The sequence below is a fragment of the Triturus cristatus genome, chromosome 8, assembly GCF_964204655.1.
Source record: "Triturus cristatus chromosome 8, aTriCri1.1, whole genome shotgun sequence".
NCBI classification, from domain to species: domain Eukaryota; kingdom Metazoa; phylum Chordata; class Amphibia; order Caudata; family Salamandridae; genus Triturus; species Triturus cristatus.
The window spans coordinates 818300174-818327610 of record NC_140591.1 but is presented as its reverse complement, the minus strand read 5'-3'; the positions used below and the strand labels follow the sequence as shown (position 1 = coordinate 818327610).

General features: G+C 41.3%; 1 protein-coding gene across 2 annotated transcripts in view; it reads left to right on the top strand.

The window, feature by feature from the left end:
* FGF14 (fibroblast growth factor 14) overlaps window positions 1–27437 on the top strand; it is a 1410348-nt gene that overhangs the window by 1368235 nt on the left and 14676 nt on the right. For both annotated transcript variants that reach the window (XM_085622269.1, XM_085622270.1), the window contains exon 4: window positions 19304–19502. In XM_085622269.1, the coding sequence (XP_085478395.1) occupies window positions 19304–19502 (199 nt within the window). The remainder of the gene's footprint in view (window positions 1–19303; window positions 19503–27437) is intronic.

Sequence of the window (27437 nt, the reverse complement as noted above, 5' to 3'; positions counted from 1 at the left end):
GATTCAAAAGTTTGAGAGCAATCTCAAGACAAATGAAAGGAGGCTCCCAATGACACGCTCTCCACCCACCTCGCCACTCGCTGACTCATGCATACACACACAACAATGACAAAGTTGACACAGCTGATCTGAAATTTGTACGAGGATGCCATGACATTCCTGTCATTTATTCAGACAAAAGAAATAAAATTAGTATGTGATGATAACTTTTGGCAACTAGGCTAGGATCCTGGATGTCAAGAAGGCATTGGAAGGTTGCCAAGCTCATTTGTCTAGTGAGCATACACATTTGAGTTATTATTCCCAATTCAAATGCATTATAAACAAATCACACTCACATCAATGTCTCAGCTCTGTAGCTTTGAGTTCAAGGATGACAATGGTTTTATTAATGCCATTAATAATGTTTAAAATATTACCCTGCTTCAAGAATGGATTTGCTGCTGTGAATTGTCCAGTTTCCGTTAGAGAGACAAAAACTAAAAGTATGAATAGCATAGCACCATACGTCACAACCACCAGACTGGCATGGGAATCAAAACCCAGACCATTTACGTGGTTTTAAGGTATTTTCAAATTTACATTATTAATGTTGACAATATAATTAGGTAAGATCAAAAGAACGAAAGACAACTATTGCTTAAACCTGTCTGTCTTCTCATGCTATATTTTCAAAAAATATAAATGTATTTTCAGAATTAATACCGTTTTTTTTTAACTAGTTGAGCCTCAGCCATGAATTAATTACTTTGACAAGTCTTTCTTTTATGTTCATGGAGCATGATACCTGTGTCCCAGGCCTGCACCTTCTTAGACGTAATAAAACTCAGTAATATTTACACCAATTATTTAGCACCAAGGGTCTTATTTAGGAGATCTCTGCATCACTTTTAACCCACGTAAACTGGTACATGCGTGATGCAGGGCTCTCAATCACATTTATGAAGCCAGGTAAAGCAACCCTGCCTGGCTTTGAGTGGCCTCATAAATCATGAGTAAGGCAATGAAGCGCAAATCGCTGACGTGCCTTGCTCTGCACCCGGGAGGCATTTCATGGACATTGCAGTGGGTTTCCCATGCAAAACCCTTGGAATTTGACGCTGCTCCGGATTTACAAAATCATGTAAACCGGGGAAGCGCCAAATCCTTACGCATCTCGAGGTGAGGCATAACAAGAAGAAATAGTTTTTTCCCCTTGTTTTTTCCTCTTTCAGCACAGAAAGAAAAATGAAAATGCCTCCTAGAATTATTGTTGTGCAGGAAGGTGCCCCCTCCTTCACAAAAAGCATCCTATATGCAACAGGGGCACAATGATGCAAGGGTTCCTACATTGATGCTAGGCTACCAAAACGGCACCAGTACAGGGAGAAAGGACCAGAAGGCACTGTATTGCATAAATATTGTGCATTCCTGCCCTTTCACTTTAGTGCAGCACACACCAAACTCCCATAAAAGAGACCCAGAGTTTGTGGCGTCTCATACAAAAATGGCATTTCCTTTATTATTCTTAAAGTGAGGTTAGAGTTCTTTCACATCTAGATGAAATGCTCCCTTTCAGAGCCATCCTGAAATTGCAGAAATAATGAATTGATAAAGAAGGAATATTTCTATTTGCACAGCCCACAAATGCATTTTCATAGTTAAGCTTTTTATGAGCCATTTTTACAGTGAGTCAGACATAGAAAAAGATTACAGTGGGAGTTTTGTCCTATCCCTTTGTTGTGGCTGACAGTAATTTCCCCGCTCCCCAGCTCAGAGTAAATTAGTCTCCTCTTTAACCTTTCAATGGAGCCACGATGCTGTGTTTCTGATGTCATAATCTGTTGCCAAGGTGATTGTAATCAAAATGATGATTCCGCTTTCCGAGTTCACAGCTTGAACTGTCAAGTAGGAGACACATTTGAAGTCGGAATTGCTTCCTTAAGGCATTAGTCATTGGTAGAAGGAAAATAATACTTCAGGGACATCTTAAGGATTTTGGGTACCAGGGCCAAACGTATTTTGGGGGGCCCTGTTTGGAACAGCTTTGAATTTATGATCCAATTTCAGCTCCTTAATGCCCCCTTTGGCGAGGTCACAGGCAGTGCTCAGGCACACTGGTACAAATTCTAAATGTCTTTACATCTAATATTCAGGGCTAGTGATGTGTTTTCAACATTCTAACACACCAACAGCTCACTAAAATTGCTGCAAATAATATATGTGACACCTTACTATTTTTCATATTTTTTAATCTAAAAGAACCTTTTTTTATAGATGCTGCATGAAGCATAAACACATTTCTCTGCAAAATGTTTGTAATAGACCCTCACACATCACCCACATTAAAAATAAATTAAATAAATACAGTTTTTTTTAACAATGTGTCTAAGAATTATTCTAACTCATCAAGGCAAGACTCTGTGCAGAACAGAGCTGACTCTATCAGGGGGCCCCCTGAAAGGCAGGGGCATTGGGCCAGAGACAAGTTTGCTCATGCCTTGAAACGACTCTGTAATACTTGTAACTTGATTGGAAATAGTTTCATATTAAATTGTACATTGCAATGCTGATATAGTGGCTGCACCTGCCCTCTGTAAAATTCCAACATCTTTCTGTTTTCTAGACTTCATTTTAGACCTCAACTAATGATTCTGGATGTTCCACTCTTTTCTAGACCCCAATGGGCCCTATTCATGAAAACACCCCGGTTAAAATTTTGAAGCTGATAAACATAGGCTTACACCATCATTTAAGCGCAGAATTCCAACGTATAGTTCAACATACAGACATGGAACTCTAAAATTCATTTGTCTCTTATAACTTATTTATTTTGTGTCATCAACAGAAAATATTTTCCCCGTGATACAACCCATTCTCCTTCAACCTCCCCATTTCTATCCCGAAAACAGATACCGGTATCGGCCCTCGATGCGTGTAAAGCTCTGCCTAAATCATTTATGAAAAGTGATGCATTGCTGGGGAAAAACAGCGATGCAACACTTTTGATTGCGCCATCATTGCAACACCATATAGGCGCCGTATTTACACTGTGGTGCTCCATATCGCAAGAATTGCACAGATACGTCAGAAATCCTGACGTATCTGGCGGCGCATTTATGACGCATTGCTGGAGTGTTTAAGTAAATTGACGCAACTCCAGAAATGTTTCATTACACATGGGGGAGTCCCAAGAGCAAAGCCCTGCATCACTCCTTACACCTGCTTGAAGCAGGTGTAAGGGTTGTGATGGAGTCAAGTTGTAAAAGTGGTGCAGTGACATCTCATAGATTTCACTGCCCACTTCTATGAGGCTTTTGTAAGTGGGAACACCCACCTTGCATACATTATACCTGATGTAGGTATAATGTAGCTCAGAACTTTACAAAGTGACGCATCTGCCTAGATGCGTCACTTTGTAAATAGGGCGTAGTGTGTAGCATTGTTTACACTGCCGCGGTGTCATAAATAAGGGCCTTTGTTTTCAAGCGTAAAAGTGGCCTTTTTTGCTTAATAATCAAAAACCTATGTAAACAGTATCACAGGATACAGTCTAGCTTCAAAGTGTTGATTAGCTATGTGTACAGCCAGCCATCTACGTGCTGGCTTATTACCTGACTCACTGTAATGGAGTATGACTATGTGTTATAAAAGGCATATCTTACACTCAATAGTCTGTGATCAAAAACCAAGTCTGGTGGCTGAGCGGATTGGTACATTCAATGCAGGGATCTGTGTTTGACCTGCCTGGGTTCTGACTTCCATCTTTCCAAGGTTGGTAAACTGACTACCATTAAAATGCGCAACAATAAACATCTGTTGTTCAGTGCCAAGATACCCTTGAGGGTGAACATGGGATTTAGGTATAAATTTGAATCATAGTAATCTTACTGTGTTATGAGATGTCACACTGTGGCTTGATTGGCTGGAGTTATATAACAAAACCTCCTGTCTAAAGTGGCAGACATACAGTTGTCCCGGCTAGTAGCAGTCTACACTTTTATGTCAGGCAATAACTTGGATTGGACTCTTTGCATCAAAAATAGGGAAGTTAATGTTCAATCATCAACTGTATGACACTACTAGAATACTGAGCCATCTCCATTTAATTTTCTCTACCTTCATGTTTTGTCTCCAGAAATTAAGTAGGTTTGGTGATTAAATAATACTGGAAATCACTAAACACAAGTTTGCTTCCTTGGACTTGACATTACCGTCCCCTGGATCCCATAACTCAGATTGACAAGTTTTCATAATGGCGTGCTGTTAGTTAAACAAACACATCCATTTTCTACCGTATATATTCACTGACTGCACCTTAACAGAATTTAGTTTATCTGGGCTTCTATCTGGCCCCCAGTACCACATCACTTATTAGAGTCATTCTAGATGACCTGCAAATGGAGATTGATTTTATTGATCTGAGGGTACTTATTTCCCTAGATTGATTGGCTGCCCAGAACTTCCTAATCCAAGGCCTGGCCCAAACTGGATCCAGCATTTCCCACAGGAAGTGTCTCTCATTCCAGTTCAGTAATCTTCTGTGTCACAGCATTGGAGACAATTGAAAGAGAGAAGTGCAGCTCTCCGTCTTATACTCTCAACCCACCCTCTATATCTAGTTTTAATCAGTAGAAGAACCACACAATCCACTCCACCCCACTTCGTACTCTGCTCAGACACTGAATCCTTAGCACGCAAGAATACAACTACATCCTGATATGAATGTTTGTAAAATAATACAGATGTACAACCAGCATCCTGGTCCTTCTAAGAATCACTTCATAATCTCCTCAGACGTCAGGCGGGTGGCACACGTTTAACCAAAGGGTGGGCAAAAAGTCAGCCATTTGGTCGTGAAATGTATCTTTAGTCTCTTACATATTACCTTTCACAGACCATCGAACTCCACTCATATGTCCTCTATTCAGATCACAAACCCAACACTGCTTCAACCTCTCCAAATCCACAGGTCTTTCCATTGGAATGTATTCCACATCAACCCAAAATCTGCCACCTCTGACCTCTTTCAAAATAGCATCTCACACCACCATCAAATCAATTAGTCCCTTCATTTTTCCCAAATATGGTCACTTCCTAGGCTCTGACAACTAAACTCATCGGGGCACATGCATAAAACATTTTTGTCTTCGCAAAGGGGCTGATTCGCAGAATCGGCCCGTGTACGAATGCAAAAAAATGCTTTTCAGATGCAGTAAACCATATTTTGCGATTTGGTAGCCTGATCCTGAATCGCAAAGTGAGTTTGAGATTCGCTACTAGGAAGGGGCGTGTTTAGGGCGTCCCTTCCTAATACCGAATCACTTTGGTATGTAGGAATGTTTTGTGACCGAAATGCGGTCACAAAACATTCGCATTTTACCACCTACTTTAAGTAGGTGGTGACCCATTCATTCGCAAATTGGGGATGTTTGTTACAGCATTTTTTAAGAGCAGGAAAAAATTAATAGAAAACTTTTCATTTTAGTTTTAGAAACGCATCCCATTTTTCTTTAAGGAAAATGGGCTACATTAAAAAAAAATGCTTTATTTAAAAGCAGTCACAGATATGGTGGTCTACTGACCCCAGCAGGCCACCATCCTTTTGATTTTTGCGATTCCTAGGGGGTCGCAAACTGCGACCTACCTCATTAATATTCATGAGGTAGGTCATTTGCGATCCCCTAGGAATCACGAAAAGTGTTTAACACACTTTCATGCATGCTGTTTTGCGTTTTCTTAATTGCGAATCGCAAGGATTCACAATTAGGAAATCGCAAAACAGTTTCTTAATGCATCTGGCACATTGTGACAATCATTCTCATTCTGTAACATCTAACCCACGACCCTATGTCTCAAATACATTTACAATCCTCCGCCTAGTTCTTATGTACTGATTCATGTTATCTTTGTACAGATCACCTATCCAAGGTGCACAGCAAATAAATAAATATGAGTTCAAATGCCTTTATCAATGGCACTCATTGGTCAGCCGAAGTATGATGAAAGGTTGAGTTCACAATACAGGAATGCACAGGGATTCGGAGATCTCAATTGTATCCCGCTGCTGAGGTTTTTTGCATCTTGCTTGATATTTTCTTTAGATTATGTGGCAAGAAACCAATACCTAGACTGTGAAGCTGCCAATGAACCTGTTTTCAATATCCATGTATTATTAAAAGATGCTACTCAAACATTCATTATAAGAACTGCACACAATTCGCCACAATGGATAAATCTTGTAGGATCAGTGCTATTGTGGCCGCATATCGATTATCTTGACAAGATTAAGGCGCCTATAGTGCACACAAACAGCACAATGTACACACAGAGAATTGGGTTGATGACATGATGCAATGTGAGAATATAATTCCTACCTAGCTGTGGAAGGAATTGTGAATATATTGGAGTTTGCATTTAATGGAATGTAATGGAAGCTGCAGCTCTCCCTAAAGGGTTGATTGTTTAAGAATGTCTGGATCATTGCGAATGAAGTCCTATTTACTAATATGCAGCTTTTATACACCCAGACATGGTTTCTGTTTGCTAGAAGCTAACATTTCTTTCCCCCCAAAATCTCTTTTCTTTCATTCGAATTCCTTCTTCTGTAGGAAAAAGTAAAAAATAAAACCTGCAATGGATGTATGTAAACTATTACTGATGAAAGTCACTAATCATCCAGATTGTTGAAAAGGAGCTGTAACGCGAAATCTGCATTTGCAAAGGCAGCTATAGTCTGCAATAGAATGGCGTTTTGTAAACTGTGAGGGAACTTCATAAAAAGTTTCAAAAGACATGAAGAACAACCGGTGCAAAATAAAGAATGTGCAGCTCAGGAATACTGAGGTTTTGAACAATGGTAATAAAAGAAGACTTTGGGGGTAATAATTTCAGGTTAGGAGGAGTCTGTTCTGAGTTAAGGCAATATTTTGTGGTCATCTTGGGTACCACATGCAGGGGCGGCCATATTTCCACTACAAACATCAATTTCAAACATGGTTCCAGTGCTATGTCAAAGTGCAGCAAATGTCACTTCACATAGGGGAGCAATGCAGAGCATGGAAAGTTCAGTTGCGTTGGGAGAGGCCTACCGTGTAGATAATGTAGGTTGTGTTATCAATCAACACACCATTGCTGAGGCCGCAATTGATCTTTATGTTCAGTTCTATAACTCTTTCATCCAAAAAAACAAGCATTAGCAAAACCAATAGGTTTGGTGTTTGCTGCCAGCCATCTCGTGTTGTGAATGCTTGTTTTGACATTTCTTTTTGGTAAAATGTTATTTTTGAGGAAGCTGCCAGGGCCTTGCCAATATAGAACAAGCATTGGCATAGCAAATAGGTCTCGCCATTGGGACCTTATACGTGTTTAGCCATGCAACAGTTGATGTTGTTGCACCAAGGATATTGTGCTGCATAACTAAATACTTATAAGGTCCCAAAAGCGAGAGCCATTGGCTATGCCAATGCTTGGTAATAGAAGGGTGTGACTGGGGGTCACAAAAGCTGCAAGAAGTAAGTTCTAGATTCTCAGGACAGAACATAGTGTGCGGCAAAAGTCAGAAATCTCAAAGTGCAATTGATCAGTACTACAGACAATTGCACTCACCTTCAGAGAAAATCAGTTTTCAGTTGGTTAGTGCACGATTGTGTATGAGGCAAGCTATTTGAGCACACACCTGGTTTCCATAGATAGTCACTGTATTTAGTCATCTGAGAGCTAGAGATATGTGATTTAAGTCTTCGATGCTACCGATCAGCGAAGCAGCTACGTGCAAGGTAGTAGTACTGGGAGCTATTCGGAATTCCCCCTGAAGGCAGCAGAGCACTTTACAAAAGTTACCAGTTATGGCTTACAAGAAAGAGAGAATATAAATCAAACAGCCAACGAATAAACCCAAAGTCCGAGAGAACAGAATATCAAAATGTAAACAGAAGCTACAGCTCTTATAAGTGAGCATCCCACATAATTGAAGTAAAACAGGAAATGGGGTAGCATACTTTTAATGATATGCAAAACAGTGTCAAGTATTGCGGATGTAATAGGGCTCAATTACAGAATGCAGAATTTCCACAGATTGCACAGAAACAAGACATCCATGTTGCGAAGTGGCATTGAAACAACAGACAGGTTAATTCTTTTTAAAACTGCAATAAGATATTGTCCTTGGGGCTGGGGGAGTTCTAGACCTTGTGGAAGCACTCTTAGAGATGGACTGCTATATTATCGTTGGGCTTTAGTAAGAGTTAGGCAGATGCAATACATCCATCAACAAGCGCGCGCGAAAAGCATGCCGCGGGGCCAAAGTGAAAGTGATCGCGGGGCAAAATGCTACCGCTGGCCACAGCTTGCAGTGCATGTGCGCGAGGGGTGCACGTGCCGCAGTAATCACGCCATATGGCGCCTCTGCTCAAGCGGTCACCCGCGCACATGCACTGCAAGCTGTAGCCGGTGGTAGCATTTTTTTGAAGCCCTCACTTAAAGTCTCGGCCAGACCAGCGCAAGCACTGGGTTAGGCGAGACCCAAAAAAGTATTGGCTAAGAGCGAAAATATTTTTTGGTCTTAAAAAGTCAGAGTCCACTGCGCATTCCCTGAAATGAACTACGTTGTGTGAGGATGCGCTCCCTGTGAAAGAGCAGAATGCCACCACTCTCAGTAGCCAAGTGGACTGACCCAGTGCACCATGTGGGGCTAAATAAAAATGTGAATCCCATTACTACAGACCCATGGATGAAGAGGGCTGGCTGAAAGCACACACACACACACACACACGCACGCACGCGCACACACACACACACACATATATATATATATGAATATTACTTGTATATAGATTTAGTAAAATCAAAAGGTCTTCGCTAAGGAAAGACCTAATGAAGACACACATGAGACACCTCTAATTGGCTAGTGAAATTGTGAATTAACCAAAGCATGGCTTACGAGAAAAGATTTAAAATGCAAATCTGTATAAATTGAAGGAAAGGGATTATGGAGAGAAGAAGGTGAGACGTTCAGATTTCTATAGGGAATAAACATAGCAACGAAGTAAGCATCTTTCAGGAGAGGACCACCTCGAGACTTGGTCACATTCTGAAAGTAAAAGCAGGTGAAGGTCATGAGCTAAAACATTCTATTTTCTCAAAAGAGAGCAATGAATGCATAGAAGAACTTTCCCTCCAGAAATCACAGTAACAAAAGAAATAAATGAATTTGCGAAGGTAGCCAGCCAACACATAAAGACGTTTATTAGAAAGCCAATCTGAAGCTGGCAACAAAGTCGAGAATTCATTGTAAGGAAATGCAGGAATATTAGTCTACGGTTGTAGTGTGAGTTCCAGCAATACCTTATATCAAATTATATGCATTGTATAATATTAGGTGCAACATTATAAACTCTTCCTGACCAACCCTCACATGTCACACAAAATTATCATTTTTGGATCGAAATTCCAATTTAATATCATCCCAGAATATTGTGCTATTAGAATATAGTGGATGTTGGAATAGCAAGTCTATACTTACCTGTATGCACTTACCTTGTAGATATTTTGGTCCTCGATATTTCGGTCATGATATGTTTTTAGCACTATGCTTGTGTTGTCAATATTTCAACAAGTAACCTTCTACTTGAGTCTAGATTTTACTTTACATTTGTCTTCTTTCAGCTACATCGCTGTGCAGCTCATTGGGTGGGACACAATGGCAATATATATGATAATATATTATTGTTAGAAACTGGGGGGCAAATTTACCAGCCCCTTCCGCCACTTTTGCCTCACTTTTCCCATGTTAGAAGTGACGCAAGAGTGGCGCAAGGGGCTTATAAATCTGCCCCTGGGTCTCTAGTTGGCAGAGATTTGCACCCTGTGCAAGTAGGGACCACATTCCTAGGCATTGAAAGCTAGCTACACATTGTAAATTAACCCGTGTTCACCCTCTGGTAGGTTGGCACAGAGCAGGCAGGCTTAGCTTAAGAGGCAATGTCTAAAGTATTTGTGCAACACACACACAGACACACACACACAGTAACACAGTGAAAACACCACAAAAAGACTTCACACAGGTCTAGGAAAAAAAAGAATACTTTTATGAGACAACCAAGACCAAAATGACAAAAATCTCAAAAGTGGAACCGAAGTTATGAATTTTTAAATAATAAACCAGTAATAGTGCTTAGACATCAATAGCACTAAAAGGTTACTTGAGGCCCCGCTAGACCTAGGTAATACCAAAGTTCTGGCTGACCGTGATGTAGGGCAGGCCGGCTACAGGACTCAGACAGGTCCCCCTAACAAAGTGCCTTGGATGGAGCAAAGCGTGGACATCAAGGACTCGAGGCGAGGAGTCGAGGAGGGACCGAGTTGTTGTCGATCCCGTGGATAGAGGCAAGCGTCGGCGCAGATCTGCGCAATCGATTGAAGCTTCATTGACGAACCCCTGTATGATGCAGGCACTGCATCATCATTGAGCTGCATTGTCTGTCATCGTCAAGCCATGCCAGCTGTAGAATCGCTGTCATCGAGTGGCCGCTGCATTGGTGTTGAAGGCAATGCTTCAATTCCAATCAGCACAAAGTCACCACTGCTTCAACGTTGATGTAGGAAAAGCTGCAAGAATCCACTTCTGAGGCATAGGACTGGCGGAGGCACCTCAGGCAAGGGTAGGAGTCAAAAATGGTCCAGCAGCACCAGCAGGATTGTAGGAAGTATTTTGTGTCCTTTTGAATTCAGAAGACAGGAGGCAAACCGGCAAGCCAGCAAGCCCTGAGAGTCACTCTGGGTTCAAGAGAGATGGTTCCAGTCCTTGCCCTCAACAGGGCAGAGATCAGCAGGCAGCAGGGGTAGCTCAGCACAGAAGTGAAGCAGTTCCTTAGAACAGTCAATCAAGCAGAGTGGCAATACTTGTAGCAAAGCATTTCTTACTCCTGGCAGAGTTCTTCTTCAAAGGTCCAGTAATTTACTGATTTGATACGGTCAGAGCCCCATTACTTTTACCCAAATGTGCCTTTCAAGTGGAGATGACTTAAAAAGCAGCTCCTTGATTGCACTGGTCATCTTTCATCCCAGCCTGTCTGCCAGGCTATCTGTGGGGGGTAATCGGTTCTTTATGTGGGGACAGGACTCAGCCTATTCAGATGTAAGTGTGAGCTCCTCCCTCTTCCTGCTCAGGGAGGGTATCAGAATGCAGAAGAATGCGGATGAGTCCTCTCTCACTCCCACCCTTCCTGTGTTTGTGTCTTTCTAAGGGGACTGCACACAGTGCAGCTGTTACCCAGCCCAGACGTGTATTGGAGACAGGCTGAAGGCCCACATAGCTAAGTTAATAGCAGAGAAATGTCCACATTCTAAAAGTGGCATTTCTAAAATGTATCATTACCATTCCAAAGATATGAAACATGATGTAGCTACTCCTTTTCTAATATGGAATTACAGCTTTAAAGTGTTTAAAGGGATATTTAATGCTGGCCTATAAGAGTAGGAGGCTTCACAGTAGTGAAAACAAATTTAGCTGTTTGTCACTACCACAGCACGTAAAACTTAAAAGTACATGTCCTTCCTTTTACTTACACAGCACACTGCCCATAGGGCTACCTTAGGGGTGACCTATGTGTAAGAAAAAGGGGATTTTAAGGATTGGCAAGTGCTTTTAAATGTGAAGTCAAAGTGACAGTAAACTGCACACATAGGCCCTGCAATGGCAGGCCTGTGACTGGTTTGAGAGGCTTCTTCCATGGATGGCTCAATTGGTGTTGCAGGCCCACTAGTAGCATTTATATTACAGACCCTGGGTATATGGTACACCACTTTTCAAGAGACCTATATATATACTAAATATGCCACTCTGGTATATACCAATGTCACTATGCTTAGGGGAGAAGCACATGCACTTTAGCACTGGTTAGCAGTGGTAAAGTGCTCAGAGTCCCAAGGCCAACACAATTGATACAGCAAAGTAAGCAGGCAAAAAGTTGGGGGAAGACCACCCTAAGGATGATAGGTCTAACAATTAAACACCTGGGTCAGGGAAGATATAGGAATTTATGTATCTGCATTTGTGTGCATGTTTGTGGGCTTAAACATGCATGTGTGTGTGCTTGGGCGCTCATATATTGGTGCACAAATGCACACATGTGTGGGCTTACACATGTGTGCATGTTCTGGCACACATGTGAGGGTATGCAAACACACATCTGTACATGTATGTGTGTTTTTGTGTGGGTAAGACCATGCACTTCATAATTTAAAACCAATGCATCCTTTTATCCTTTGGGTATTGATAGCATCAAACTGGGTAATTACAACAAATGCTATTTAAAGTGTTTATAAATCACCCAAACTGTGATTTAACATTCGATTTAAAAACAAGTGCATATTTCTTTATGAATGTGTTCCAATGGCTGTATGTTAATGCTCTAAAAAAATCAACATAATGCAATGATTAGGACATCTCTCCACCTTTCATCTTTCTGCATATTGCTATTTTTTCTTTCCCGGTTTTCAATCTTGTTTCAGCCTCAAATTACATTAAAGTGCTGTTTCCTTCTGAGAACTATGTAATCCAGGAACCCAATCACGTAAAACACAAATACAATCAGTGTTTTCCAGCTGAGCCCTAAAATATACATACTTGGTTGACCTGTATGCAGTTTCTTTTTCTCCCTCTGACAGTAAAGAAACTCTGAGAAGGCTTGACAGGATAAATATTCTCTCAATTCCATTGTTACAAAAAGTCTTTTGTAACTTAAAAACTTAAATTATTTACCCCTGACCTTCTTACCTCCTGTTCGCTTCCACCATCCATTAAATCTAACACACCGGGGCATATTTACAAGGCCCTAGCACCATCACAATGTCTCTTACAGTGACGTTGTGGTGGGGATAGAGGCTTTGTCTTATTTACAAGGCAGCGTTAGTCCACTTTTTAAGTTCAAAAGATTTTATTAATAAGAAAAACCAAGATATGACAACATAATACATCATATGAAATGCATGTCACACAAAAGAAAAGTTACAATGTAATTCATGAATTGGGTTAAAAAGGAAAATAAACGAAAGAGAATGCTCAAAACAATAACATAAATGCTTAAATATCAAATAATTTAGGAAGAAGTAGGGGTATTCAAGGGGGTTTTAAAACTTCCTGCTGAATTGGATGCAGTTGAAAAGAACGCTTAGCACATGCATCTAAATAAATTGTAATAGGTGACCATAAATCCAATCGTTTCGTCGCCAAGTGTACAGGACATACAAAAGAGCTATCCAACCTGTGATTATGGCAAACAGCATACCACCATGCCCTATAAGAAATTTTAGAAAAGTCATTTCAGTTTGTTGTGATTTGCTGAAATGCAACTGCCAATAATAAATCAACTATTTTAACGTTAAACATAATATTCTCCCAGCAAGATGACAAACTACCTAGAAAAACATGAGTTTAAGAAAAAGGGAATACAGTTCCAAAAATCAAATTCATTTGAGACCAAACTTGCTTCCAGAAAGTAAGTACAATAGGACAAGATAATAACATATGGAATAAATCAGCCTTTGGAGAAGAACAAGTCCAACAAATATCAGGCGCAGTGGTATAAGTCTTACTCAAAGCAGTAGGTGACAAGAAAAGTCTATTGTAAACAAAAAACAAAGTTTGCATTGTGCTTGCAGCTCTGGAGGACTTACGAATCCTGGTCCATAATTTATCCCATGAAGACACAGACCAAGAGATTGTTAAATCTCGTTCCCAGGCCTCTTCAACTTTAGATTTCTGTCGAATGGTGCCCATGTCATGTAGAAAATGATATAATGTGGATGCTTTGGATGTGGTCATTAACAATGTTCGTAATTGTGAGGAGGATTCTGGGGTACTTGAAACACTAGTTGTCGCTATCAAATGGGTGTATACATCTAACATAGCTCTTTTAAGTATAAGGTATTTGTGTATAAATGAAGCAGGTAAGTTAAATGAGTGACTAAGTGAGGAAAAAGGCAGAAAATCCGAGTGTGACAATAGCTGATGTATCCAGGTGAGACCTTTCCGTTGCCAGGACTTCCAATAGAATGGTTTATTCCGAATAAGTAAACTTTTGTTGTGCCATATTGTAGAACTAAGAAAAGATTCAACTGTATTGTGGGGAAAAGGGAATAGAGGCAGTAGTAGCTTAGAGGTCAATTTAATAATGGGAGTAGATAAGGTTTGCGGTTTACGTGAGAATGAAAGATATGCATCAAAGGAAAAAGGGGATAAAAAAAGACGCTCAATTGTGGCCCATAAAGGGCAACTCCCTTTAGGGTCGCTCAGCCACAGAGAAGCTTGGCGTAGAAGGAATGCCTTATGGTATGTCGGGAAGTCAGGAAAGTTGACTCCTCCCTCAGATTTGGGGCGAGTTAATCTAAGTATGGACATTCGAAGTTTCTTCTTATTCCAAAGTCAGGAAGAGAGAATGGAGTTTATCTTCTTAACATTTTTTGTTGGGATGAGAACTGGGATATTAGAAATAGTATAGATAATTATGGGTGGCAACATCATTTTAATAGTATCTAATCGGCCCCACCATGATAAATAAAGGGGGTGCCATCTGGCAGTTAGATCTGAAATCTTTTGTATACATTTGTTCATGCACAATGACACTGTGTCTGATAATGAAGATGTGACAAATAAACCTAAATACTTAATGTGGTTAGAACTCCAAGTAAAATTAGAGGTCGCAAAATCAGGCTTAAAGGTATATTTTGTTAAAGGCAAAATCTCACATTTGTCATTGTTCAATTTGTAACCCGAAATGCTGGAATAAGCTTGTACTTCCGCTAGGAATGAAGGAATGGAGACCATTGGTTGAGACATGACGAGCAGAATATCATCTGCATAAGCTGCAAGTTTAATATGAGAATTAAGTGTTTTAAAGCCATGTAAATTGGGACTTTGACGTAATTTTGATAGGAATGGTTCCAAAGCCAAATTGAATAGGAAAGGCGAAAGGGGGCAACCTTGGCGAAGCCCTCTCCCTAAATCAAAAAATGGAGATATCAATCCATTAGCACAAACAGCCGCTCTAGGGTTAGAGTAAAGGAGAGAAATCAAGGAGATAAATTTAGAACCAAAGCCGAACCATTTCAGAGTGTGGAACAAGTATGCCCATTCAACCCTGTCAAATGCCTTTTCAGCGTCCAAGCATTATTCCACTTAACGTGGCTTAACGCTGCCTTGTAAATAAGGCACCCTCTCACGCTGTACTCAGCATGAAAGAGTAGTGCAATGGGTGTTGCGGTGGACGTTCCACCACAACACCCATTGATTTTGACGCTGCCCCCTATTTACAAGGGTGGTGTAAATAGGAGGCAGCGCCAAAATTAAGACCTGGGAAAACCCTGCTACAACACCGAGAAATGTTTTATTTCTCCTCGTGTTTGCTGTTTCCATGTGTGCTCCCTTTTGCAGCACACATAGAAACAGCACATTGGCATTGATTGTGTATGTATAGGAAGGTGACCCTTCCTGCACATAAACAATAAATGAAAATGACGTTTTGAAACTTCTGTGTGTGCTGCAATTAAGTAGCACAAATAGAAGTTTCAAAACACCATGAATGATTGTTTATGTGCAGGAAGGAAGACCTACCTGCACATAAACAATAATTTTTCCCAACACAGACACTCTTGCACTATAGTGCAAGAATGCCTGCGTTGGTGCTAGGCAGCTCAACTCAGCGCCAGAGCTATTGGAAACACAGAGGTGCGCCACATTCTTGTGAATATTGCGCATCCTTGCGCTTTTAGAATGGAGAAGCATGGCGTTAGCAATGTTTGCTTAATGCCCTGCATCTGCATTCTGTTTCAAACATGCCCCACCATGTCCATGATATCTTCTCTCTCAACACAATATACTCTACACTCTTTGATAGCCACAAACGTCATTTGGAGGTAGCCAGGAGTAGCAGCTGTGACCTCTAGCTTGCTCCCTGCTACTCCTGCCACTTCCTTTGTGACCCTTGGCGTCAGAGGAGGCAGAACCTTTACCTTCTTTGAGGCCAGGGGTCCGTAAGGAAGTGCCAAGAGCAGCAGGGAGTAGGATAGAGGTCACAGACTGTGACCTTTTACTACTTCCAAATGACGTCCATGTTGTGAGCCCTTTTCTTTCCGAACCCTTAATGACAGCCTGACCATGAGCCTACCCTCTGCAAAAACCCAGGGTTAAATTTGTATTCTGATTGTAAACCATGGGACAGATTTATCAAGACTTTGCGCCACCACACAGTCACGCAAAGTGATACAAAGCAGCTCAATGTCTTGATATGGTATTTGCTATCCAGCATTAATTTTTTTTTTGTTATAAAAGTGCCCTTTTTGTAGCGCAAATAGCTCTTTGTACTTCTTTGTGACAAGGATTGGTCTATTACTCGTACTTGCGCATTACAGGGCAACCAACTATGGTTTTTCATGCCCCAGCTAATACTATTATTCGATCAGACTTTCCATCAGAAAATTATGCCTCCTTGAGGAAAGGTGCAAAGTAGGAAAATGTTTTTATTTCTATGTACATTTCCCATGCTACTTCCATGCTCCAATGTACAGTATGCACTTAATATGTGAAATGTTTTTAAAACTGTCCTGACTTGGGCCCTGTGCTCACTGTGTCACTGGAACCAAGCCAAACCTGACTGAAGAGCCCCATCTAGTGTGACACCAGTCTTGAGTTGCTTGTGTTCCAGTTCAGAGAGGACCTGGTTTGGCAGTTTAGGCTGGACTGTTCCTATTGGAGAATTACTACGGCTGATTTGCATATGAATGGATTTAATCTGAGGAGGCATGTTGGGCAAACAAACAGTAGGCTGGGGTGTGGTCCTGCGTAATTAAAAGTTCATGAGATTAATTCAAGCATTTCACCCTTTAATTTTTTGTTTAATTCAGTGTGATACCCTAGGTACGACAGGTATGTTCAGACATGGATTCATTGCTCATTGTGCCACCGGAAAAAGCTGCACTTGACTGAAGAGCCCCAACTAGAGCAAAACCAGTTTTGGGTTCCTTGTATTCCAATTTAGAGAGGACCTGATTTGACAGTTTGGGCAGGACTGGTGTTATTGGAGTTGGACGAAGACTCATTTGCATTTGGATGTGTCTAATCTGAGGTGGCATGGTGGGGAACAAAACAGTAGTCTAGGATACCGCCCTGAGTAGTTACCATTGGCTGAGACTAACTGAAGCATTACACCCATTATTTATTTGTTTTCTTTGGTGTGATGTCTTCTGTGAAACGGAAGCCAGGATGTGGGTACCACGCTCACTGTGCCAATAGAAACAAACTACACACAAATGAAAAGCCCTAACTAGGCCGAAATTGGTTTTGAGTTGTGATAAAGCCGCATTCTTATCTGTCTTACCATCACCAAGAATCCTTTCAGGTCACCAGGATCTTTTTATCTGCTAAATAGTGTAGAGGGTAGAAAATCCAATATTAACACATAATCAAAGGGAAACAGAATTTGAACTCTAAAGGACCACTGACTCCGAATCTCAAATTTTAGGGGATTATTACAAAGCCAAAAATAACTGCACATACAAGCACCTCAACACGAAGGTTAAGAAAATAAACAGGCACTAACACAAAGAATAGCCTACGCAGGAGTCTTATCCGACTCAGAATAAGAAGAATAGTCAGCTCTAGTAACATCAGGCAAGCGATAATCACTCCAATCTCTACATTAGAAGTCATTAACCTAAAAGAAAATCAGTTAGTCTGTCCCTACTCTATCTCCAAGGTGACATCCATACTTACCATTTTACCAGGCAAGAGGATAAAAGGTGTCAGAAGTGAAGACTTCCTTAGAAGTGCACTCACTTAATCTGAGCTCGTTCTAAGATGCTCCTTCTAGCTCCCCATCTAAACCTCAACTGCTCAACCCATAGGACTCTGTCCCTAATTCAAAATCCCAAAAACGTAGAACACGCCCTCTGGCACAACTCTTCAGCCAGGTCTTCTCCCAGTGATTTTCCAGTGAAACACGTCTCTCATCCAACGACGGTTAACTTGACCTTGGGTCCCAGGCAACTTCTCCACTGAAGGTATCATCCCTGCATTCCAGTGTACTTCCATACTGGCTTCTCAGGCCATCCTGACTCCTGAAACAAAGAGTTGGCTTCTCTAACGAGTTAGGTGTCCTTGCACCTGCAACAAACATGGGAACGAGAAACTTTCCACTTCTTTGAGATTTTCTAACGTCTCTGAAACTCAAAGCCTTACCAAGGGAAATCATTTTCGGCCTACAATATTTAGCTAACATAAGGAACGAACAGGCCTTTCTCTTGAAGCGTATATGCGATCAGGCACTTACACAATTTTAAACACACATTTCTATAATCACTCTATAAGCATTGATTTCCTTGCACTTCATATATGAGGAAGCAAAACTACACGTGCAGACTTTAATATGGTGCACGTTTAAACCTAATACATCACATTACACGAAACCCAGTCATTATGCATTGACTAAAATACATTTGCAAACAACAACGACATCGAGCTTCACAAAGAACATGGCTACATTCCTAAGTCATTCTAATAAATGCTGCATTAGTATTGCAATCCTAAATCACACGTTGATATGAATCGGCTAAATATGTGGATGCGGACTAACAGTGATTATGATGCACCCCTACAAATTTCAGAACAACATGGTGCTCTATCAGTTGCTTGTGTTCAACTTCGGTGATGACCGGGGTTCAATATTCAGGTTGGACTGTTTCCATTTAAAGCATGACCAGAGCTAATTTGCATAGAGGTAGATCTAATCTGAGGTGGCAATGCAGGCAAAAAAAATGTACTAGGATTCAGTACGGAGAAATTACGACTAGCTGCGATTAATTCAATTATTCCATTGATTGATTTTTTTGCTAACTTCAGGTACAAAATGTTTAGGCATAGGCTTTTGTACTTGTTATGGTATCAGAGTGCTATTTCAGTGTAAATCTGCCCGTGTCTCTAAAGTATCTCAATGCACTGTTCATGGGTCATGGACAAGATCCATGCTGTATAAAAGTGTATAAATAAACACATAAAATTATCATTCAGGGAAATCTTGTTGACCGGGCCGTGTGAAAGAAAGCAAGCTCATACCTGAAAGAAGAAAAATACAGTGATACAAGTCAAAGAGATTGAACTGTTGGGTCGAACTCTAGTAGAGGGAGAATAGTGTTCTGCCTCATTAAATATTGAAGTCTTGCAAATTGAGGAGGATGACCTCTAATTGAGAAACCCAATAACATTATTTCAATGTCTGCTAATGTTGGTCTCCAACAGTAATAAATTAATAATTCACTTTTTCTCCCACAGGAACTTTTTACAATGGAGTGCAAGTTCAAGGAGTCTGTTTTTGAGAACTATTATGTCATCTACTCATCAATGTTGTACAGACAGCAGGAATCTGGACGGGCATGGTTCCTGGGGCTCAACAAAGAAGGGCAAGTCATGAAAGGAAACAGAGTCAAGAAAACAAAACCAGCAGCTCATTTTCTACCCAAGCCATTGGAAGGTAAGATTTGTGTGGCATTGCTTGTGTCTTATCACCTCAAACATTGAAAGAGTTTTGTAACTGGGAGTCCAGACATTAGAAGATTTAAGTATTCAGGGCTATTATTTTGGTCAAGTTTACAACTCTGTGCTGTAGGCAAGTGAAAGAGAACTGAGGTCCCAATCTTTTTTTTTCTTCCTCATTTGTGCAATAAACTACCAGAATGCAAAGAAGAGGGGCTTCGCACTTCCCTCCGACCGGTAGAGTGTCGAAGCACGAATCCCCTGACTTCCTGTCCCTTGGAGTCCAAACGGAAACGGACTTTGGGGCACCAGTCTTAGACCGTGTACCCGGTAGTTCTTGCAGAAATTTCTCAATCATTGGGCATTTGAATCAGCCTTTACATATTTAAATAACTTGATACACCCGTAAAAATAAACTAAAATGAGAAGTTCTTATCCCAAGTATCCCAAAAATCAAGCTTCTTTATGCCCTCTCTGCTCTCATCCAACATAAGCACCCTTTGTACCAAGTCCAACCACTCCCTCCTCTAAGGGGGGTGCGGAGTTATCCACTTAATGCAGATCTCACGTCTAGCTAGAAGTACCAGCATGAACAGCAGGTTTCTCCGCTTCCTATCCAACCTGACTCCTGACACCTCCTCCTCATTCAAACCCCCAAAGGTACATAAACTCCTGCTTACCTCCAGGTTTACACCCAATACTGTTGTGAGAACCAGGCTTGCATCATGCCAAAAACAACTGGAGACTGGAGATTTCCTCCCCACATTTATGACAGCTCTTAACCACCTGCTTATTCATCTTTGTCAGCTTTTTCGGTGACCAATATGCCCTATGTATCATAAACAAATGTTTTTTTCTGAGAGAAGCGGCACTGACAACATATCACAACATAGACATCGATACTTGCCAGAGATTTTGTATGTCTCCCGATAGCCAACACCACTCTGATACCTCTTTTTGTTGTAAAGGACCCTTTAGAAATATTTTCTTTAGGTCTCCATTTCCCGTTTCGTCCTTTGATAGTGATTTTGTCCAGCTAACCAGCTGATAGTACTTAAATCTGGAGATGTTCCCATTCGACAAAGATGACAATTGTTCCCAATCCACTAAGATCTGTCCATTAAGTGACTGGTTCCATCTCGTTATCCCTGCTTCTTCTAACAGGGATGAATGTTTGTCCTTTAGACGTTCAGGGGTTCCTGGAGAGGCCCATATTGGGGCATGGCTGCTATAATACGGGATTTGAACTGCCCTGCTAATTTGAAACCATAACTTACAAGCTGCGTGAAGAATCTTTAATTTCACCTTCTTAAAGTATTTTGGGTGCCCGAATTTATACAAAAATCCATCTCCCTCTGACTTTGTCATGGCTTGTAAATACTTCAGATGATCCTGCATTAAAATTCTCATTGCCTTAAATTGGAATGTCTTGCAGTACTGAAGCATATGCGGGATAGCAATTCCTCCCTGCTGTTTCCCCCTACAAAGTTTCTTCCACGCAATTCTAGAGGCGTTAGAGGCCCAGATAAAGATAGTAAAATCTCCCTGTCATTTGTCAAACCAGGCCTTCTTAAATTCTAGGGGTTTTGAGGTGAACAAAAACGTGAACTTGGGTAGTATAGACATCTTCAGGATAGTTGACCTACCTAAAAAAGAGAGTGGAAGCCCTGCCCAGGATCTTAGTAACCTCTTAGTCTCGCTTGCCATCTTCTCAAAATTCAAACGTGCCCCATCTTTTAAGTTCTTATGCACCTTGATTCCTAGGTATCTTATTGAGTCCCTTACCAGGCAATTGTTACTCTGGGAGTTCCATTCCATCACTTCTGACTTCTGCCTGTTTATCTGATAACCTGAAATCTCCCCGAAGGTCCCAATCTTATCAGCAAAAAAGATGCAACTTCAGCCAATGCAGAAAGCACTTGTATATCACTTAGAACTGTATACCAAATGACGCATCAGCTAGCTGAGGATCTGGCTTACCGGAAGTAGACGTTTTCTATCTAGCTTTGATGTTCAAGGACCTATTGGTAACTTCCCAATGACTCCAATCTATATACTGTAGTCCTTACAGCAACAATAAGTAAATAGAAACCCTAGCATGGTTGGCGGGTAGAAACTCAAAATAAATAAAGAATGACGTTGCCTGTTCTTCCACTTAAGTAAGGAAAAGTTACTGCTCCTACAACCTTCCCTGATAACTATCAGAAAGTGGGCTTGGCTAGTGTGCTTTTAATAAATGTGCCACTTCTTATGTTGTACACTTAGAGTTATTGGGCCAGCCTATAGATGGCCACTTCCCTCAATCTTTTTTTGAAGTCACCAAGACAATCACTCTACCTCAGATGGGTAACATTTTATGTAGACTGGACATTTTTATTGGCTTTACTACAACCTGAATGGACAGTATATATGAGCATGGCTCTTAACAATGTATGCTATTTTCTTACTCTAAAATTGTATGGCCCAGCATTTTGTCTCCTCTGCAGCTTTCCTTACAGGTTAAGGGCTAAACAAGAGATTGTATAGGCATTAGAATTAGGAGCTGAGTGATAATCATCACACCCGCTGACTTTTCAACTGATAGATTCCGCCAGGTGAAACCTGCAAAACTTTATCAGGAAAAAAGGCTAGGGAAAAGACAAAACGTGCAGAAATGGTGTGTTAAAAACTGAGTTAAAAACTCGGAACAAAAGGTATTTACCACATTCAGTAAATACATCACTCTGGGGTAATAATATTACCATGTGAGGTAATGTATCATACCATATTCTGTCCAATTTGCAATGTGGCTTTAGGGTTCATGCACTTGGTCAGTGTCCCAGTGTCCTTGTCTCAGTGTACATGTCCTCGTCCCTCTGCTTGTCTGGGAGTCCTTGTCCCAATATGTGTGTCTGCATATTTGTTTGCCCTTGTTATATCACTTGGCCAGGTCCCTGCATCCATTTAAATGTGTCTGTTTCCATCACTCCTTTTTTCTCATGTTCACGTCCTCATGTTTAGGTCTGCTTTATTTGTTTTGTGTCCCATAGCCCATGTCTCTGCTTCCTTGCCTCGCATCCAGGTAGCAATGTCTGTCTCTAATGTGTGTGTCCTCATGTCTGTTGCCAGGAGTCAGTTTTACAGTGTTTTTGTTTTTCAGTGTCCAGCATTCATGGTCCTGTCAGGAGAGTAGCTGGGTGAGACTGGGACAAGATTGGATAACTGCAGTATAATATAAATAAGGCTCCCTATTTTCCGTTTTTGCGGATTTTTATAGATAAATACAGACAAACAGTGTTTTGTCTGTCTGCGTTTATTTTTAAAAGTGGATAAATACAGAACATTGGGCTTATTTTAGGTGACTCTTTGCTGTATTTCATGAATTATAGGCCAACAGCTGAGGAGATGGATAACATGGGAAATTAAAAGAACAGGATGCAATTTCATTAAATAATGCCATGTGTCAACATACATTTGTGATATAATGCTAATATTTGCCAATGAATATTTTATTATATAATATTTGGCAGCTTAAAAAGCTAATACAGGCAGACATTAAAGTATGAGTGCGTCTATCAGTTAAATATCTCTGGAAATGTACAGTTTTACAACTTATCGAAAAAACACAAATTAAATATGGATAAATATAGACCAAGTGGGCAAAAAATAAATATGGATAAATACAGATGGAAATGGAAAAAAAAGGGAGCCCTAAATATAAACAAGAGAGTGCTTGATGGCTGGAAAGGAAGTAGGACAGAAACTGAGCACTGAAACTGGTTGGAACAGGCAATGAACAGTGAGCTAGAAGTCTCCAGAGAAACACAAGTACTAACAACAGTACAGTAAAGCAGGGAACGATTGGTAAACTATCTTAAATGATAGTTTGTCTGCTCCTCAGAAATGATCTCTCCGTGAGGTGAACAGATCTTATACAAAAGCAAGGAGCAGATTAATCTTGTTTGTTTTGGAATCCACAAACGTCATTTTATTAGTAAGTTTACAAGTGCTGGGACTCCACAGTCAAGATGGAGAACTACGCTCAATAAAATATAGGCATGTTGTATCGTTTTATGTGCGGAGTTCTCTGCCCCGACTGTTGAGTTTCGTAAACTTACTATTAAAATGCAGTTTTTTGAATTCCAAAACAAATGTAAACTTACAACGGTGTAAGTTTATCCTAATAAATTACGCCTTTGTGCCTAAGTGGAGTTACTTCAATAAGATTGTTTTAAGAACATAATGTGTTGTCTTTGTGTATATATTTTTCCCAAGATGGAATCTTATGTTGTAACACATGATGCCTGGTCTCCATTTCTGACTGCTAAAAGTCCTAGTGTTGGCTTTTCAGCAGCAGGGAAAAGGGATCATAGCTGAGAGATGTCTTTTGCTCCTTACCAAGGCTACTCAGGTGACAGCCAGGAAACACATTTCAGTGAAGAAAAGTGTCTCGTACATGCTGGGTGGGGCCTCCATTTGTGTGGCATTTGAAGTGAAACTACACCAGCCTCGGCTGAAGTTGGGACAATTCACACCTCTTTGTGCATTGCCCTGACTTATTCCAACCTTGTGGGCATAGGAATCTCTTGACCCACTCCCTAGTCCTAACAATAGTGTATGTCTGTCATCACAGTGGTAAAAGCATGTCTTGTATTGGGAGATGTATTGTTCAGTGATGGAAATTAAAAATGTTTAATATGGGAACCAACATATTTGGGGGAGCAGGGGCAAGAAACCCAGAGGCATGGGGAGCAGAGTTGTGAGGAGGACACAAAGTGACAATCAGTCTATGGTCCACCAGTGAATGGCAAGTGCATATGATTATTTTTAGAAACATCGCTTCCAAAAGAATCAGTAAGAACAAAATCTGCTTGTTAAGCATCTCTATCTTACTGGTCACAATCTGCCTTTTAAGCTAGTTTAGGGGACAGACGAACCTGCTGCAGGCATACCAGCATACCAAGCTAGTCTCTGTGCTTAATACTAGCTCTGGAAGATATTGCATTTACTACATGGATCAGTGCATCCCCTTTAGTCCCATGTAGGAATCAGGGTAGAATAGCTGAGAAGATAAATGTCCCTGCTGCAGAAGATTGTGTGTAACACTAAGGTTACAGGTCTGTGCTCTATATAAGATTGCACTGTTGGTTAATAAACACCTAAGTGCAAAAAACAATTGTTTGTATTGTCTGATTCCATTAGTGAAATTGGACACGTAAACCTACATACTTTACAGGCACGCAGATATTGTGAATATAAACCCAGTAGCGGCTCGTGCAGGGGAGAGCCGTGAGGCCGGGTTGAGGGGGATTCGACCGATGACCACGAGGGAAAATTAAATCAATAATGAATTTTCCCTCGTCGTCCTCTGTCGAAATCCGCCCCCCATCACCCGGCCCCACCACTCTTACCTGCACGAGCCGCTGCTGTATAAACCGGTTTCCAAGTTTCTATCTCCGATGACTTTTGTTTTAAAATGACAATCAAATGGTCTTCTTTGTCCCCTCATATGTGGTTTGAGTGTCAACTTGAGCTTCCAGCCTGAACCTTCTTTCTGGTGGTCCTTTAAGGTGCTCTTTAAGTCAAGAATTATGAGTTGTCCTCTGCCCAGGGAAAAAAGCCTCAACCCCCCACTTGCCCCTTTACAGGCTTTTGCTGTGCACAAGCTGAGGGGCTGATTCACAAATGACCTCCACACTCATTCCGGAGGCCCCACAGTCATGGCGGGGATCCCACACTCGTGGCGGGACCTCCGCAATGGGTAACTGCAGTGCGGCGGTCCTGCCACGAGTGTAGGAACCCCGTCATGACTGTCGGGCCTCCGCACTCTCCGCCATGAGTGCGGAGACCCTTTCTGAATTGGGCCCACTGTGCTTGGGTGCTGCTGCCTATGTTCCAGGACGTCGTTTCTGTGTGAATCTCAAGGCAGGGCCGTATAACAGGCCCCTGCAGCTTCTGCGGTGCAGGTGGGCCCCCGTTTGGGGTGGACCCATTCAGCCCACGGTCAATGAATCGCTGTAAGATATGGGAGACTCATGGTTCTCTCGGGGGGACTCCATCATTTTGCGTTATGCCACTGTTTCTGGGAACGGACTGAGGACAAGTTCCATCATAATGTAATAAAAGCGTGCACAATTGGAGCGCGCCTAGTTCCCACTATTCCTGGACTCGTATCCTTCATAGCACATGAACAATAGCTCTAGTAGAGGCCATTTTAAATGGTGGCATCACATAAAAGTGAAATCCTTTCAGCATTGAAAAGAAAGGCGAATATGTTTATGTTTATGTTTTTTTGTAGTCTGCATATATCACCCCACTAAAAACTGATCATTAACCAAAATCCAGTTGCTATTCATGGGCTACAACGAATGATTGTGCCTCAGGAAAGAGCCAGGCCTTTAAGCTTTTCCTAAATTTCAGTGTATCTGGTGACATTAGCAATAAGAAAAAAAACAATAGAAAAATCTGTAAGAAAGTAGAAAAGTTATCAGTGTAGGTTTGTATGGAGGTTGTTGAGTCCTGCGTGCCAAAAAACAGACAAGAGCAGTGATAAATATGAACCCTTCACCCGCCACCATGGCAAGTACGTTTTCTTTTGAGCAAGTTTCAGTCCTCAAGTCTTGCAAGTTGCAACAAACCAACAATATACACACAAAGAGCTCCAAGGCTAAGCAGTCTTCAAAAGCACTCTGTGGAATTCAAGGGCGACATTTGCAGAAAGAATCTTCGTGGGTGTCCATTTTCCACACATTGACACCTTCCTGACTAATGTTTCGATGAGAAATGTCACACGTCCTTGTCGAAGTGCAATTGTTCACAGAATGCACTGGCCAGTATATAATTTCGCAAGTATGTTGAACAAATTAACTTTAAAGTGCGGAGATGGACGCAGAATATACACAAAGCATAGATGGGTTTTTTGATTTCCCTGGCGGCTCCTGTGCAGTGTACATGCGCATAGGTATGGCATTCCCATATAATGGGAACATGTGTCTGTTTTCTTCACCCTAAGAATGAGCATAATGAATGGAGTGCACTAAGTACACACGTATAAGGCTGGGAAAACTGTGGAGGATTTTGTTTGTTAAAGCAAAAGACAAGCAGATGATGGACGGAATGCAGAGCAAATCAAACATTCTCCCCCAGTCAATAGATCTGGGTTAAATCCATCGTTCTTTTGCTCACCACGCCACCCCAGTTTAGAGCCAGCCATATGCAAATCAATCTTGACCATTGCGAAGCCAGGTCCCCCCTGGATAGGGAACAAGCATCCTGGGACCGGTTTCGGGGCATCACCCCTCATCAGCCAGGCTAGCTTGTATTCAGAGGTACAGTGAGCCCAGGACCCACGTCTGGGCATACCCGGCGCACTTAATGCAAGAAATCAAAAGACACACAAATGATGGACGGAATCAGAGTAAATCAAACTTTTTCCCCCAGTCTTACCTGGGCGTGATGCGCTCACTTACACTGGATCTATTCAGGTGTAAGGTCTGTACTCAAAGTGTAAAAAATGTGTGCCTAAGTGCTGAATGGGGAAAAAGCCAAGTCATTACTCAGGCAGTGCTGAATACACCCACGTTTCAAGCCCACATGATGTTTGTGCACAATATGTATATGTCTAGCACACATTATTCACACATATGTCATACTTAGTCATGCATATTACATTTTTATTTACTAATGTCAATCAAAAGTACTGTACGCATGAAGGTATCATGGGTGTTCCCATGTGTAACTATTTTTCCACCTTAAAACTTTTGGGCTCATTACGATGGCGGGCGGTCAGACCATCGACTGCCATTGTTTTGGGCCGGAATTGCCTGACAATGAGTCGGTGGGCCTATACGCCCTATCAGGATACTACTGCCATGCAGGCGGTTGTAAAATGTTTTTTCTACTGCCACTTGTGCTGCAGCCCAGGAAAAGGGCAATGGCACAAGCCGCAATAGAA